This window comes from Myotis brandtii, unplaced genomic scaffold, assembly GCF_000412655.1.
Source record: "Myotis brandtii unplaced genomic scaffold, ASM41265v1 scaffold6959, whole genome shotgun sequence".
NCBI lineage: Eukaryota > Metazoa > Chordata > Mammalia > Chiroptera > Vespertilionidae > Myotis > Myotis brandtii.
The window spans coordinates 104,595-122,899 of NW_005370719.1; the positions used below are offsets into that span (position 1 = coordinate 104,595).

The window sequence follows — 18,305 nt, forward strand, 5'->3', positions numbered from 1 at the left end:
GCCCCCCGACCACCAGGAGCAGGACCACAGACCTCGTCGAGAACCCGCTTCAGCCTTAGTACTACCCGTCCTCACTGGCCAGCCCAGCAAGATGGTGCCTCTCCTTCCCAACCTCGTTTATTTGTGAACAGAGCCGCTCTGAAGGGAAGGGAAGGTGGGGGGAGGCGCTGCCCTATTGGCACTGATTTCACAGGAAGAAGTCCACAGCTGCTCAAAGTCAGTTCCAAAATTAACAACGCCCTTGAGAATGTGAAGGGGGGATGAGGATGACCCACCTCAGGGGACACCCACCCGCAGTCCCTGTTTCTGGCCCAGGACAGACAGACTGCTTCAGGCTCGTCCTAAATTCCTTAATTCCAGCCAGGCGGCAGCCCACTAACCTGAGGCCGGCCCCCAGGGTCCTTAGGATTGGTGGGGTTCTTGGTAGGTTTGCTTTGCCTAACTACGGGCTTGAGGACCTACAAGGTAGGGAGGGAGTCACTTCGGGAAAGCATTCAGCAATGTGTGCCCCCAATGAGGGCCACCTCCTAACCCAGAACCTGTGAGGACTTTAACCTAGGAAGCAAAAGGGACTGTGCAGGTGTGATGAAGTTCAGGATCTTCAGATAGGAGTTGACCATAATTCTCTGGGTGATCCACAGGGTCCTCAGAAGAGGACGAGGGCCAGAGTCCGAGAAGGGGACGTGACCATGATGGCGAGGCAGAGGCCCGCCATGTGACTGCAGCCGTGGCAACACAGGAGACCACAGCTAAGCAACGTAGGGGCCTCCAGAAGGCAGCTCTGTCGACACCTTGATTTGAGCTGCGTGAGACCAATTTTGGACCTCTGACCGCCAGAACTCTGAGATAATAAATCTGTGTTGTTCTGGACCACACCTGTGTGGCCATGTGTGACAGCAACCACAGGAAGTGACCACACAATGCAGGACATTTCACCATGTGGGCGGCCCAGGGCAGCCTAGAACTAATTTCCCTCAGCCAGCTGCAGACAGGCCAGCCCTGAAGGAGGGTCAGGGGAGGGCTGCTTCTGCGCAATGCTTTCTGCAAGTGAGAACGTCTCCTAATGATAACAGGATGGCTAGGCAGGGTTTTGTTTTATGACATTTTAAGACATTCTGGATGGGTCCCAAGATTTGTATAAGCCTATGAGTCATTAGATTAAATCAGTATATAATTCCCTCCCCTTTTTTCATAAGAATTATTGTACCCCTTGCTATGAAGAAGCGTGGAATTTTTAAGTCTTCCATTTTTATGGGCTCAACTCCACTTTTCTTCAACAGAAAAAAATGGAATGACAGATTAATTTTGGGCTTGAGATAAACTGCTCTATAACTTTTTAAATTAAGATGTAACAGGTCCTTACGTGATCAGATTTCTAATCTAGTTTAAACAACGAAATCTATGAATATGTAAACATAACCATCAGTAACGGCTTTCCCTATGGAACTTCCAAGTGTTGGGAGTGGCTTATGGAAACCTTGCTCTGGTTTTCTAAGATAAAGTTGGAAGGAAATCCTGAGAAATGCACATTAAAAGATATCACCTCAGACCTGTCAGAATGGCTGTCATCAATAAATCAACAAACAAGTGTTGGAGAAGATGTAGAGAAAGGGAACCCTCGTGCACTGTTGGTGGGATTGTAAATTGGTACAGACACTATAGAAAACAGTATGGAAGTTGTAATATAGAAAGTCACACATGAAACCAATATGTTCATGTTGACCAATGTCACCTCAATCAATTTAATAAATACAATTTTTAAAAAAAGAAAACAGTATGGAGATTCCTCAAAAAATCAGAAATAGAACGACCATATGACCCAGCAATCCCACATCCGGGTATTTATCTGAAGAAAGCCAAAAGACTAATTCAAGAAGATACATGCTCAAAGGGGGGGGGAGGGGGGGAGAGACATATGTAATACTCTTTGTAATACTTTAAGCAATAAAACAAAATTAAAAAAGGAAGATACATGCACCCCTATGTTCATTGCAGCATTGTTTACAATAGCCAAGATATGGAAGTGACCTAAGTGTCCATGGCACCTCGAATTCCCAAGCTCATTTATTTGTAAACAGAGCTGCACTGAAGGGAGGGGAACGGCTAAAGAAAATGTGGTACATATATACAATTCTACTATTCAGATATAAATAAGAATGAAATCTTGCCATTTGTGACAATATGGATAGACCTAGAGGTTATTACACTAAGTGAAATAAGTCAGACAAAGACAAACGCCATATAATTTCACTTATACGTGTAATTAAAATAAATGACACACAAAACAGAAACAAACTCACTGACATGGAGAACAGACTGATGCTTGCCATGAGAAGGGGGTAGGGGGATGAGGTTAAGATGTACAAATTGGCAAATGTTACAAAACAGTCATAGGGATGCAGAGTACGGCGTAGGGATATAGTTAATAATGTTGCAATAACCATGTATGGTGCCAGCTGAGTACTAGACTTACCAGGGCGATCACTTTGTAAGCTATAAGTTAAATGTCTAACCACGATGATATACACCTGAAAGTAATATAATATTGAGTATCAACTGTAAGTGAAAAAAAAATTTAATTGCAAAAAAAAAAAAATCCTGGCAAGGCACTTCTTCAAGAGAGAAACTAGGAAATCGGTTGCATGTGGAATCTGCCACAGGGCTTGGTCAGGACAAGACGGCTCGTGGTTCTCACACATCCTCGAGTACCAGCCCTACCCAGATGTCTGGGTCTCAGCTCAGGGCTCGTGTTGCTGTAGGTCTGGGTGGAGCCTGATAATCTGTATTTCTAACAAGCTCCCAGGTGATGCTGTCCCTCCTTTGAGAACCACGGTGGTGGAGGAACCCCTCTTACACAGGGCCAAATTTCTCACCGGTCCTGAGAAGGGTCGTGACCTTACCTCGTCTGAGTGAACTATCCTGACAAGCTAGTGAATACACTGTGATTGCGGAAGCATCTCCATCGCCTACTTGACTCCCAGGCCTGGCTGCATGTTGGAATTACAGAGAGTGCTGTTAAACCCCTCAGGACCCAGGCCTCCCTCCAGATGAATTAAATCAGAATGGGGCTGGGGGGTGAGCGAATCTCAGTACTTTAAAAAAATCTTTTTTTAAAATTGATATTTAGAGAGAGGAAAGGAGAGAGAGAAACATCGATGTGAGAGAGAAACATTGACTGGCGACCTTCCCAAACATCCCAACCAGGAATCGAACCCACCCCCTCACCCCATGCTCCAACCAACTGAGCCACCCAGTCAGGGCAAGTCTCAGGAGTTTTTAAAACTCCCCAAGTGATCCAAAGTGCAGCCAAGATGGGGAACTGCCGCTCTAAGCAAACATGAGGGATGGCAACGGACCAGAACAGACATTCAGCAGGGCCTCACGCTAAGCCCAGGCCTGTCCTCTCAAGTGCTGGGCTCTTGCCTCCTGCACCGGGACACGTGATCAGTGCTCAATAAACACTCGCTGAGTGAATGACAACTAACCGAACAGCAAACCTGAAGAGGACTAGCACCTCCCTTCTCCAGGGTACCTGGGGGAGAAACAAATTATGTCCTTATAAATTGTTAAGCCTCATGAGGGCAGTGGCCCTATAATAAAAGAAGTTCTTTTGAGAAGGCTCTGCTTGGGAAGTGCCACCACATTCCTAAGTCCAAATACATATCATAACTACCATGGGGAAGAACTGGGAAACATTTTCTTAGTCCAGAAAAGGGGTAGACAAACTATGACCCACAGGCCAAATCCAGCTGCCACCTATTCTTATAAATAAAGTTTTATTGGCACACAGACACACCCAGTTGTGTCCACACTGTGGCTGCTTTCACACTACAAGGGCAGAGTTGAGTATTTTCAGCTGAAAGGGTGTGGTTTGCAAAGCCAGAAATATTTACTCTCTGGTCCTTTAGAGAACAAGTTTGCCAACCCGTCCCTAGAGATATAAGAGGACATATACAAACAAAACATAATGTGATTGTCTTTAGGTGGTGAAGTTATGGGTGACTATTTTCTTTTTTTTTTTCTTCTTCTTCTTCTACTAGCCAGCTTTGGAGTTGTGTATTTATAGAAGCATGTGAGATAGGGTATGTGGTAAAACAGCATAACCAATAAGGCTTCCAGGGATTATCAAGCAGAGAGTAAGCCTAACCCCCAAAGGGTTTATGGCTTAAAACCAGCAGAAGACCAACTCGATCCAACATGGAGACTAATTTCACCTTGAGGTCACCCCGAGCCTCATATACACTCATTGTAATGTGTTAGCGTCCTAAACGACACACCCTGTGCACCATGATCAGACGGGAAAGCCCATATGAAGACCCAAAATGGCTGATAGGCTCTTCCAAGAAATCTCCACCCCTTTTCCAGAAAAATCCTGAATATCCCTCCCCTTTACTGAATGCCCTACCCCTCCATTCAATAAGCCCCAGTAAAAGAAGTAAATCGCACTAGGGGGGCTGCTCTGCCTGTGGAGCAGCCACTCGTGCACCATGATCAGACGGGAAAGCCAAGATGAAGACCCAAAATGGCTGATAGGCTCTTCCAAGAAATCTCCACCCCTTTTCCAGAAAAATCCTGAATATCCCTCCCCTTTACTGAATGCCCTACCCCTCCATTCAATAAGCCCCAGTAAAAGAAGTAAATCGCACTAGGGGGGCTGCTCTGCCTGTGGAGCAGCCACTCTGTGTCACTGCTTCACTAACACCCACTTTCCCTCTCCGCTGGCTCCCATTTGAAGTCCTCCCTGCATGAAGCCAAGAGCCCACAGTGGGTCGCACACCTTTGGGTCCCCAGGCCCCAGAACCCCTGCATCACATGTGTGTTTAAATCAGAAACGGAAGGAAAAGAAAGTCTGCCTCAATGTGGGCACCGGTGCCGAGCTGTCTGGCTCCCCACGGGACGGTACCTTGTTTCCAATGGCCTTTTTGGGTGGGAAGTTGTAGGCTCTCACTTGCGGGTATTTGTTCTGTAACTTGTGGTGCAGACTCCTGAACTCCGTGTACCGCCGATAGACATTCCACTCATCATCTTTTATCCGGATGTAGACCTGGCAAGAGAAGGAAAGAAGAACATTGGGACCTTCCTTAAAAGTTCATTGCAATGGGTGGGCGTTGGGCAGTGCGCCACCCATGACATTGGGCAGTGCTCACCCACATCTGTGCAGGAGCCACATCTGCCTCCCGGGCCACTGCTGCCCAGTGCTGGCACAGAGCAGGGACTCAGTACTACTGAGTGAACACGTGGGGATATGAAAGATGAATCAGGCAGGTTATGGGAACAACACACTGTATATCATTTCCCCAGTTAATCTCAGCGATGCGTTACTCGTATTTCTGTCACATGCATACTGCAGCAGTGACAAGTTTCTGGGAGAGTCTATTCCTCCTCTCTGGCTATGCGTGTCCTCGTCTGTACACGGAGCTGACTAACAGCACCTCCTCCCGAGGTTGCGTGGACGGCATTCAGGTACAGCAGCCACGCAGCTGTGCCTGGGACCACGCGGACCAATCTATCTGGGGGAACGAGGGAGGGGCAGAGATGAGCCCGGCCGGATGGAAGGTCATGTTCAGATGGGTAAGCCCAACAGGGACACAAAACATCATTATTTTAATCAAGCTGTAACTCCGAAGAGAGGCTGTCTCATCAGCTTTTCACAGGCCTAACACCCTCCAGGCACACACAGCAACTACCCTGCGAGGGCAAACAAAAGTGGGAGAGGGATCAGTGCATTTAAAAAAATTATATGAGTTAAGGAGAGCCCGGAGAGTAAAGTCCGGATGATAAATGGCTAATGTAATTTGCAATCAGCAAATGTCAATATACATCCTAAGACCTCTTTAACCATAAAAATAGGCATCTCAATGGGATGATAAATTCTGCCTCCACATGAAAACCACCAGCATCCCCGATGCTGACATCATGTACTTGTAGTTTGGTTAGGCGACTATCAGGGTCTCTCACAATATTTGGACAAGACAGAGAAAGGAGGACTTAAACCAAAGAATTGCAAATAATGAATAGAAGTTTCCAGGGGAATTAGATGGAGAAATAGAGGCCTATCGAGTTTATTAGAAGCCTCCAAGCTAAGAGAGACAGTAAATACATTGGATGACAGATATCAAAGTGACCTCATCTGGCCTGAAGGATGAGTCTAATCCAACGTGATGAAATTCATGAAGTTCAATGTCAGGACCTGCCATAAAATCCAAAAAACTAACATTGTAAGTAAAAGGTGGGGGAGAAAGCACCCAGCAGTAGCCTGAGGGACAAAGACTTACAGGTCTCAGTAAATTCAAACTAAGTGAATAATGTGGGAGAGCCATTAAAAATGACAAAGCTGGTTGGGCTCAGTGGATAGAGTGTCAACCTATGAACTGAAGTCCTGGGTTTCATTCCGGTCAAAGGGCACATGCCCAGGTTGCAGGCTCGATCCCTAGTAGGGGACATGCAGGAGGCAGCTGATCAGTGATTCTCTCTCATCATTGATGTTTCTATCTATCTCTCTCCTCCCTTCCTCTCTGAAATCAATAAAAATATATTTTTAAAAAAAATCTGGGTCGGTATGCCCAGTGGTTAGGGCATTGGCCTACGGACAGAAGGGTCATGGGTTCGATTCATGGTCAAGGGCTCATACCTGGGTTGCAGGTCCAATCCCTGGCCCTGGTCAGGCCCATCTAGCCTGGTCGGTATTCCCAGTGGTTAGGGCATTGGCCCACGGACAGAAGGGTCATGGGTTTGATTCATGGTCAAGGGCTCGTACCTGGGTTGCAGGTCCAATCCCTGGCCCTGGTCAGGGCTCATGCTGGAGGCAATCAGTCGATGTGTCTCTCTCACATAGATGTTTTTCTCTTCCCCCCACCCTCCCTCCTTTCCACTCTCTCTCTAAAGATCAATGAAAAATCTTCAGGTAAGGATTAAAACAAACAAACAAAACACCATGCAATCTTCAGACCTCATTAAAAGGTAAATGGCAATGTCTAGAATAAAGGAGTTAAAAGTCTTGCTCTATCCTAAATCTAGCAGAGCAACTTAGTCAGGTTTTGGATGCCACCTGCTAAGAGATGACCTGAAATACATCCAGGAGGCCCAGGACCACCTGCTACTCAAAGTGTGGTCTGTGGACCAGCAGCAGCAGCATCACATGGGAAGATGTCAGAAACCCAGCCTCTCAGGCTCCACCCAGAGCACTGACTATAAGGGATCTGCACTTTAATGAGAACCCCAAGTGGTGCATGCACACTTCAAAGCTTGAGGAGCACTAGGCTTCATGAGATGATTTACAACCAAGTTATCGGAAGAAAGAGAAACGACATTGGAGGATGATAACCTGAGCCTCAGGATAGAGGGGGTCGAGATCTCCAAACACCTGGAATGAAGAGGAGGACAGACCAAGATGCCTGTCCCAGTGACTCCGGGAAGCAGACTTCCAGCAGGTAGAAAGTAGAGAAAGACATTTCAGTAGAGAAGAACTTTCTAGCAGTAAAAGCTGCCCAAAGAGGAAAAGGTATGTCGCAAAGGGTTTCTTGGCGCTGGGTGTCCAAGCAGTGCTATGATGACTGATAGGACTGTGATCACAATTATGCAAGTATTTGATTTATAACAGTGACGTAGACATTAGATCCCCAAAAGCATCTGGAAGGGCCTGGCTAAATATGGAGACCTGGGCCTTCAGGCTCACCATCTCCATAGACTGAGTCAGTGAACAAATCAGCCTGGCAGAGCTCAGGGGATGTGGCGTATTTGGGGCATTCTTTGAATCCCTCTGAGTGATAGCAAGTGCTAGTTGCCCACCCAGTACCCATTTCCCCCCAATATTTCTTGGGATAGCAATGTATTCAGAAAGATACCAAAACCTACATTTTCCATCTCCTTCACAGATAAGAGTGGCTAATGAGATATAAATAAAAGGTATTGTTTGGGGATTCTAAGTTTGTAAGTAGATCTGACTCAGCCAACAAGTGCCTTATTTTTTGTTTATTTGTTTGTTTGTTTGACTCTTCTGTCTTTTGCCTTCTTTCTCAAACACAGACGTGATGACTGGAGCTCCAGAGGCCATTTGATGATCGTGAGGAAGTCATGAGAAGGGGAGGCAAAAGACAGACGGACCTTGGGCCTCTGATGACATTTTGGATTCACTACACCAATTATTAGACTATCGACTCAAAAAATGTTTTAAGGACCTTGGGCCTCTGATGACATTTTGGACACCAATTATTAGACTATCGACTCAAAAAATGTTTTAACAAAACAAATATTTATCTCTAGTTTGTTAAGGGCCTTTGCACTAGTGGCCGGATACAATTCTAGTCTGATGTATCTTGAATGACTCTATCTGCTAGTATATTCTTATACAAGTCCAAAAACCTTCCCACCCCCACAGAGGGGCAAGTTCAATCACTTGTCTGATCACCACACACAAGACTAATTATCTAGATCAGGAGAGGCAACCTATAACCTATGGGCCAAATCCCGCCCCACCCATTTGTTTACCGATTGTTTATAGCTGCTTCTGCAATACAATGACAGAATCAAGTGGTAACAACAAAGACCATATCTCCTAGAAAGCTGAAAATATTTACTTTCTGGCTCTTTATAAAAAAAAACACACACAAAAAAACAAAAACTTTTCTGACCGCTGACCTGGATATTAGGGAAGCCCTTATTATTGTTATTTTTTCACCAACATATCCAAGATCGAGTGTGGAGAAGGGCAGTGTTTTCAAATAGTCCCAGCCCCTATATTAACCATCTGCGACCCAGGAATCCAGCGTCCCAAAGCTTCCCTGGTGATTCGAAGGAGTAGGTGTTGTGGTCTGAATGTTTGTGCCCATCCATCCCTGACACCAAATTCTTATACTGAAACCCTAACACCCAATGCAAAACCAAGTTCTCTTTTAAAACAAGAGAACAATGTGAGGGTATAAGAGGTGGGGCCTCTGGGGGTGATAGGTCATGAGGGTGGAGCCCTCATGACTGGGATTAGTGCCCTTATAAATGAGACCCCGAGAGCTCCCTCGCCACTTCTGTCACGTGAGGACATGGTGAGAGGATGGCTGTGCATGAACAGGAAACAGATTTTCACCAGATGCCAAATCTGTAGCACCTTCATCTTGGACTTCACAGCCTCCAGAACTGTGAGAAATAAATGTCTGTTGTTAAAGCTACCCCATCTACAGCAGTTTGTTACAGCAGCCCAAGTGGACTAAGACGGTGGGCATCTTGGGGAACCCCTCACAAAAAGCACAGGTAGGTGTCAGACCGACAGGCATTCCTTCCCTCTGACTATGTGTACATGGAGCTAACTAACAGTACCTCCTCCCAAGGTGGCATGGACGGTATTCAGGTACAGAAGCACACAGACCACCACACGCAGAAGACGGAACTCAATTTGGAGAAGGAGGGAGGGGCAGAGATCAGCCCGACCAATTGGAAGGTCATGTTCAGATGGGTTCGCACAACAGGGACATAAAACATCATTATTTTAATCAAGCTGTAACTCCCAAGAGAACACTCTGGGGGGACAAAATGTGAGGGCTGTCTCATCAGCTTTTTACAGGCCTAACATCCTCCAGGGACACACAGCAACTACCCTGAGAGGGCAAACAGAAATGGGAGAGGGATCAGTGCATTTTTAGAAATTACATGAGCTAAGAACAGCCCAGAGAATAAAATCTCCAACGATAAATGACTGTTGCAACCTGCAACCAGTGAATGTCAGCACACACCTTACTTAAAACCCCTAACACTGATCAAAGCAAGCATCTCTAATGCGATGCATTCTGACTACATTTTTCAGGGCACAGTCAGGATGCCTGAGCTCCTCCTGCTCTTCAATGGTCCCCCTTGGCCTTCCATGTGGGCACCTCCTCTTCTGCCCACCCTGTAAAGGGGAGGTCTTACCCGGGTCCTCCCTCCTACACCAATAGCCATGGCTCGGAGGGCTCCTACATCATCTTACTTCCAGCTCCGCCCCTTGCTGTGGCACCCAGGAGAGTGCCCATTTCCCTTAAAATCCTTTAATTTCTTAAATTCTTAAAAATTGCTTTACAACCAGGGTGGTGTGAACTTGCCTGCCTTTCTTTAAAACATTTTACAAAATGTTCAGATCAAGCCAAATGTCCTGTCCTAGAGAGAGCACTCTTGGCCTCCCCACTTTCTTTGTGTTGTTACTCCTGTTGTGGGTGATAGTAGCCATTCAAGAACTCAGAAGTGAAGGACATCGGGTTAGAAAGGAGCTCAGAAACCATTAGTTCAGCCCTTCCTAAACAAGCCATGGATTGGTGTGACGAATACCCCCTTCCCGTGCCAAACTGTCCATTTGGAGAATAAAGGACTTGAACCAGGTCTGCGCTTTCTATGACAGCGCGCTGCTGCAGTAACCACGGCTCCGGAAGCCAGCAATGCCCTGCAAGATCCCTGAGGCCCCACTGCCCCTTTCCTGGGCAGATCACCTATCCTTGGGACTGTCTCCAGTCTGCTTCTCACTTACGCCTCTCCCTCCTAACCTACTGCCATTAAGATGGCCCAGAATTACCTGACCGCTCCACCCTCAGCTGCAATGCTTTTAGCATCTAAAATTGCAAAATGTTCTATGCAAATTAAGTTTTCCTTTTAAATTATACTAACCCCAACTGTGTACTTATTTCACTAAAGAATTGAAAGAATTTATGCACCAAATTGTTAGCGTTCTCTCCCTCCCTCCCTCCCTTCCTATCCCCCCCACCTCTCTCTCTCTCTCTCTCTCTCTCTCGCACATGCGCGCGCGCGCGCGCGCGCGCTCGCTCTCGCTCTCTCGCTCTCCCATCGAAATTAAATTTGATGGGCCCAATTCCTTCTACTCGAACCACAGGGATAATAATTCCTTGGAGCAATATAAAGAGTTGACCTCCTCTGGCAAAACGAAGTTCTCTTTTAAAACAAGCAATAAAAAGCCACTTCAAGTCAATCTTCTTGACTTGGCAAAAGAAAAAGAAAATAGGAGGTAATACCTCTAATCAGGAATCGGGGCAAACCCTCCCTTTTCTGCTTTAAGAGGAAGTTCGAATCTTGAGGTTTCTTTTCCACTGGGAAGAACTGCCCCAGCAATGCCTGTAAAGCACTCAGGTACGGAGAGGTTAGCAGGCAGAAACACCAAGACCTTAGTCCAGTGGTTCTCAACCTTCTGGCCCTTTAAATACAGTTCCTCATGTTGTGACCCAACCATAAAATTATTTTCGTTGCTACTTCATAACTGTAATGTTGCTACTGTTATGAATCGTAATGTAAATATCTGATATGCAGGATGGTCTTAGGCGACCCCTGTGAAAGGGTCGTTCAACCGCCAAAGGGGTCGCGACCCACAGGTTGAGAACCGCTGCCTTAGTCCATTGATGAGTCGAATCCAGAACAAACTCTGTGTAGACAGGGCCTCTGGGAAATGCTTCTTAAAAGGTTAAGAACATCCACCAGAGCATTCCCGTCAGCCCTCATGCTCCTCGCCTGCTCTGCTGAGTGCGCTATCCCTGGTTACTTTCATCTGTTTTTGAACTAAATCTAAAAGGACTCAAACAGAGTGTGCTCCTTTGTGTCTGGTTCCTTTTGCTTTATACTGTGCTTGTGAGGTGTCTTCATGTTGTTGTGCAGAGCATTCAGCTGTCCTTGTTCACTGCTGCATAGTATTCCATTTACAAATAAGCCACAGTTTATTTAGCCATTCTGCTGGGGTAGGAAGTCAGGCTGTTTCCAGTTGGGACTATTATGGGTAAGGCAGCTATGAGTATTCATGAGCACGGCTTTTGTACTCATTTCTTTGGAGATCATAGATTGTAATATGAAAGTAAAAATCACAAAGCTACTAGAAGAAAACACATCTTAATGACCTTGGGGTGGGCAAGGATTCTTACACAGAATATAAAAGGGCACCAAGAGCCTTCTGGGCAGGAGTTACACAGGTATGTACAAAAGTAAAAATTAACTGAACCAAAAACTTAAGAGTTATGCATTTGATATTTATATGAAAGCTAGATTTAAAAGCAAAAGTGAAAAAAAAAGCACCATGCCTTCACTATCCTCAGGAGAGTGAGCTTTTATCCTAACCCAGTGGTCGGCAAACTGCGGCTTGCGAGCCACATGCGGCTCTTTGGCCCCTTGAGTGTGGCTCTTCTTAAGCCTTAGGAGTACCCTAATTAAGTTAATAACAATGTATCTACCTATATAGTTTAAATTTTAAAAATTTGGCTCTCAAAAGAAATTTCAATCGTTGTACTGTTGATATTTGGCTCTGCTGACTAATGAGTTTGCCGACCACTGTCCTAACCTATGGACCTGGATGTCTAAAGTGGACTGTAGTGGGTGAGCATCCACCTGGACATGACACACAGTCAGATGTCAGCATTCAGAGGGGTCCAGAGACTGGCCTCTGGCCTCAGCAGACCTGCCTTCAAATCCAGCTCCACCGCTTAGCTAGTCAGGTGATCTGGGTTATTTCCTCTCTTTAAGCCTCAATTCTCCGCTTGGAAAATGGGGATAGTCCTGGCAGCTGCTTCGTAAGGGCAGGAGAACTGTGTGATTCTGTGCAGACAACACCCCTTTTTGTATGTTGTTGTTGTTAATCCTCACCAGAGTATAGATTTTCCATTGATTTTTTTTTTAGGGTGAGAGTGAAAGGGAGGGGGAGAGACAGAGGGAGAGAAACAGCGATGTGAGCTGTTTGGTTGCTTCCCACTCGAGCCCCAACTGGGGCCGGGGATTGAGCCTATAACCAAGGTATGTGTCCTTGACCAGAATCAAACTCAAGACCCTTCAATCCACAGGCTGATGGTCTAACCACTGAGCAACCAGTTATGGTGCAGGACAACATTCTTTTTGTTGTTGTTGTTAATATATTTTTATTCATTTCAGAGAGGAAGGGAGAGGGAGAGAGAGATAGAAACATCAATGATGAGACAGAATCATTGATTGGCAGCGTCCTGCATGTCCCCCACTGGGGATCGAGCCCGAAAACCTGGGCATGTGCCCTGACCTGGACTCGAACCGTGCCCTCCTGGTTCATAGGTCGATGCTCAACCACTGAGTCATACTGGCTGGGCCGGACAACATTCTTTACATCTGTTACCATGTCTAATCATCAAATGTTGCATGTTCCTGAGTACAATCTACCTCTGAAACACACACACACACACACACACACACATCTATATAAATCTACATATTTATCAATCAATCAAGACTGGGAGACAGGAGGAAAAGGAGAAAAAGTGAGAGATACAGGGAGAGGGAGAATGATCATCTAAAAGCTGTTTTAAGTTGATTTAAGTCCTGGATCTGTTCTCAGGGTCTGCCCAGCACAGGCATAGCTTTCTAAGCCAGCAATATGCTGGCTCTTAGGCACGCCAGAGGCCTATCATGCGACAGGCAGAATGGCCTAGTGAAAGGGCTATGCAGGGAGAGGGGCCTGGGTTCAAGTCGCAGCTCTTCCCCTTGACAGCTGTGACCTTGGGGATGACATTCCGTCCATCTCAAGGCTCAGCGTCTCAATCTGTAAAATGGGGACAATACCAACTGGTTGGGTAGTTATGAACTGCCCTGCTTGGCAGGCAGTAAGCAGCGGCAGCTGCTCATATTGTAAGCCCCTCACCTTCGTCGTCATCTGTCTTGTGTACATGAACTTCCTTATTACAGAATTAGGGGTAATTATAGGATGTGCAATCACAAAATTAAAGCAGGTAATTACCATGCCTAATTAATTGTCAAATGCTAGGCAGGCGAGGAAACACAAACAGAATTCACAGTCTGTGGGCTGGGCAGTTAAACATCCCCTTTCTTCCAAAAAACTGTCAACACAAACAGCAGAGCTCGTAAATGACCTCCTTGGGTGGATGTTCAAGGACTAACACAGAACCTGGGACTTGGAGCAAGCTCGGCGCACCTCGATCAGCTGCAGGCTGGCCCGGCGTTATACTGCCCCGTGACAGGGGCACCAGGCCTCTCCGACAAGAGCACTGTTTCAGGAGGGACCTCACAGGAGACACTCGATGGAGGCTGTAAACTGCAAGGACCAGACCCTACACAGAGTCTTGCTGATGTGATGCACAGGAGCGCGGGATAGACGCTCATTTACAAACCTGGCTTGGGAACAAAACGTTGGGCTGCCCCTGCTTCCTGCGGCGGAGAGCAAATGCATCCTCTCCACTTCCAAAATCAGACGACTCTTTAAAACCCAAACCCCTCCACCTCGGCAGCGAGCACGTAACGCTTGTTGTGACAGCCAGGAGTGAGAGCTGGCAGTACCTCCCGTGACACCCGGGACGTACAGAGGTGATGTGCCCTTTAGCGACACCTATCGCGTGCCAGACATTTCACCTATGATTCTGACAAAAGCTCTGCAATTTCATATGCCTTAAGCCAGAGATTGGAACAACGGGGCGACGTGTGCACTGGGCAGTGAGGAGAACCAGAACCAGCCCGTGTGGTGCTGCACGGGGTACACGCGGCACCGTCCCACCTCAGGAAAACAAGGGCCACACACTCTAAACTCCGACGCCCTGCACACGGACTGTTACGTTTAAAGATGATCAGGTGGCATTGGGACAACAAGGATTCTTTTAAAAATGGCTGTAGGTCCCTAACTAGTTTAGCTTCCTTCGTACCCAAGGAATGAAATGATTTGTGTTTTGGTTGGCAGCCTATGTTAATGTATCCTAACAGAACTTGCCTCTTAATGAAATAGCTTCATGTGTTATTAACTCTAAGTGTCCTCGCTGCTAGAACAAAACACCTGACTTACGGTACGACATTGCTGAGGGAGGGACGGCGTCGCAGCCATGCCGAGCGCAAGATGAAGAACTTAGCCGGCAGAGAAGGACCTTTCCGTTCACGGGGTCACGGGAATGAGGCAGATGGGTAAGAACTGCCAGCCCCAGCCCACACCGCTGGAAGGAGCATACAATGTGCGGTTCAGAAGTGGACAGAGCAGCCCAGTCTGCTCTCCCTGACGGGGAGCTACACACATCCGTGCCTCCGTCCAGGAAGACCTGGTGCTCCCCACACTCACCGCCATCCAGCCCGAGGGCGACTGCCTCCTGACATCTGACGCCAACCTCAGCTCCTCTGAGAGCGCATGGCCACCTGCCCCCGGGCTGCACCGGGCGGGCTGGGAGGCGACACGAGCTGGACACTGGGTCTGGGGCCTCTACTCTTCACTCGAGACCCTGCTCAGGTTGGGTCTCCCCTCCCCCATTCCCTGTGGACCCCAAGCAGAACTGGGTGCTCCCTCCCCTGCAACTGCCAGTGCCTCTGATGTGCCAAGCTCAGGGCTGGGCCCGGGGACATGGTGGAGAACAAAACCAGGCATGACTCCTGCCAACCAAACAGCTGACTTAATGCACATAACACACACAGGAACCTACCATTCCCACATAGATAGGCTGTGAGGACAGGGCATGGTTCTCTCAACTGAGCTGGGAGATATAAGAAACTCTCTGAGCCAAACCGGCTAGATCTGTCATACTTTGGTTTAAGGGGCAAATCAGAGAAAGCACTGTACCCCTCCCCCATCCTGAGCCAGAGCAACAACCACCACTAGTGGCATCTGTGCCCAGGGGCTGGCTGCAATATAAGAAACTCTCTACCCACTGAGCCAAACAGGCTCGAGCTGTCATACTTTGGTTTAAGGGGCGAATCAGAGAAAGCACTGTGCCCCTCCCCCATCCTGAGCCAGAGCAACCACCACCACTAGTGGCATCTGTGCCCAGGGGCTGGCTGCCAGCAGCATCAGGGGCCACGGAGAAAATCACAAGGTCCCTGAGTGCACGTCAGAAATAGGTGGAGCCTTTGATGGGAGTTAATTTCCACAATCAAGCTGCTGGGGGATCCAATGGTCACATTTGGGGAATTTTAAAAGGAAATATGACTTCATCCTGCCATCACATGAGCTCTCTATCCACTGAGCCAAACCGGCTAGAGCTATGATTTCTTTGTGGTTGTCCAAGTTTCCCAAATTTCTTTTGTCTATTAAATAATGACTTTGGTGACAAAAAAAGTAAAAGGTATTTTTCAAGTGAGTGGGACTTCTGGTGGGCACTGGGAAGACAGCGCATATCCTACCCCCTTCTCTCCAAATATAATTAGATGAGTTAAATAGAGAGATATTTGAAATACACAGCTACATCCAAAAACAAAAGGAATGTCTATGTCATTTAGGAAGAGGAAACCTCCCAGAGGGGAGGGTGAGCAGACCTGACCTGGGCTGCAGGGCCAGGGAGTGAGCGCTCGCTGGGCCTGGGGAGCAGGCAGCCCTGCCAGGACAGGAGGCCAAGCTGGGCGACCAGTGTGAAGCCAGGGCTGGGGCCTGACTTCTCTCAATGTTACAAAATGTAAGGGAAACCCTTTCAGAAGGTCTGGTGCTCCAATGAGCTGTGATGCTGCTGTCTGTACTAGAAGGGAAGTTACTTTTCACGCTGTATCCTCAGACCTAGTGCCTTGAGGAAGCTGCTGGCGTGGGAAATATGTTTTTTAAACACAGTAAGTCTCTTTGCCTCGGAGAGAAGGGCCTGGTGAGAACTTGCTCTGACCGCAAAACTCCACTTGAGTGGGAAACCAACCTGCCTCTCATTCTCATCACGGTAACGACAGAAGCAAAGCGCCTCTGACAACGCCCTTCTCAGCTGAGCTTAGGTGCACAGGTATCTAATCCACTTCAGTTACCCAGGTTAACGAGCGCCTGCTAAGTGCCAGGACTTGCCGGCTGCGAGGAGGCAGACAGAGGTGGACCAGTTTCGATCGGTGACTGTGAGCACGCTGGGGGCCAGAGCGCCTGGGTTCATATCTTGATTCCACCTTCTTATTAGCTGTGTGACCGTCAGTAACTTACTATAAACCTCTCCATGTGCCTTAATTTCTTAATGTGAAATGCATCCACCTTCTAGGATTGTTTAAGATCAATCATTTTCCTTGGCATGTAAGTATTTAACAAGAGTTAGCTGTTATTAGCAAAAGCTAAGCGCCTGCTTCTAAAGAAGGTCACGCATTAGTGAGGCAGACAGATGGACAGACAGAAACTGTGTCCAGTGGAGTGTCAGCACAGGCAAGGAGACAAGGAGCAGCAGCGTGGGATGCAGTGCGGAAGCCATCAAGGAAGACTTCCTGGAGGTGATGTCCGAGCAAAGCCTTAAAGGACCGGGCGAGAGGGAGGTGGGAAGAGGGTGGTCCAGGCCAGAGCCACAGGAGTTTTCTACTCTCCTCGATTACACCAAGTACCTTTCCAAATCAAATGTTCCTGAGAACAGGAAATTAGAAGAAAAAGATATAAAAGAATTTGGCATTTGAACAAGCAATGCACTCAACTTGGGAGATGCCAAACAAATGGACGCCCGAAAGATGGCTTGAGCGTCCCCTCCTGAATGAGGAGTGTCAGCTGCATTTACTTGTCCTCCCAGACGTGAGCTGAGTGATCAGGTCCTGTTCAGGCCGGAGCCTTGCGTAAACGAATGGGCTAGGGAGGCCATCATTCAGCAAGGATGGCCCTTAGAGTGTCACTTTCTAATGTGATTAGGAATGACCCTCCTCCTCCGGCCGCTGCTAATGGTCCTTTAAGGAACTGGTAGCACATGTGTAGCACTCGATCCCCACCAGGCTCTGCTCTGCTCATCGTGCCTCTGCTCTGGGCACGCCATTCCCACTGGGAGCAGGAGCTTCACTCCTGGAGAGAAACCCTGAGAGCCAGTCTAACGCTGTCCCTGGTCCCTCTCTTTGTCACCACGGACTCTTTGACCTAAGAAAAGCCAATTCGCTATGACTTCGGGGGAAATGGCGACTTACTGGAAGGATAAGAAGGTATTGCAGGGAACTAAAGGCCGGCAGTGCCCTGGGCCCTCCGGGGCTGGACTAGGAGCCAGAAAGCCGCCCAGAACCGGGCAGTTAGCTGCACACCCACACTCAGCTTCTCTTCACGCTACCACGCGATTCTGCTCGCTCTGCAGGCTCATTTTCTCTGTCTTGAGCTCATAGTCCAACCACAACACCCCTCAAGCACAGCCCCATAAACACTCAGACCAACCCAGCCAATGGCTGCCAATCTCAAATGTCCTGGGAGAGAGCCCCATAGTGCAGTGATGGCGAACCTATGACACGCATGTCAGAGGTGACACGCATGTCAGAGGTGACACGTGAACTCATTTTTTTGGTTGATTTTTCTTTGTTAAATGGCATTTAAATATATAAAATAAATATCAAAAATATAAGTCTTTGTTTTACTATGGTTGCAAATATCAAAAAATTTCTATATGTGACACGGCACCAGAGTTAAGTTAGGGTTTTCCAAAATGCTGACA

At 47.5% G+C, this 18,305-nt stretch overlaps 1 protein-coding gene across 1 annotated transcript in view; it reads right to left on the reverse strand.

Annotated features, from left to right (window-relative positions):
* LOC102251878 (sorting nexin-29-like) overlaps positions 1-18,305 on the reverse strand; it is a 136,059-nt gene that overhangs the window by 99,508 nt on the left and 18,246 nt on the right. Inside the window, exon 3 of the mRNA XM_014529776.1 lies at positions 4,904-5,080. Coding sequence (XP_014385262.1) covers positions 4,904-5,080 — 177 coding nt within the window. The remainder of the gene's footprint in view (positions 1-4,903; positions 5,081-18,305) is intronic.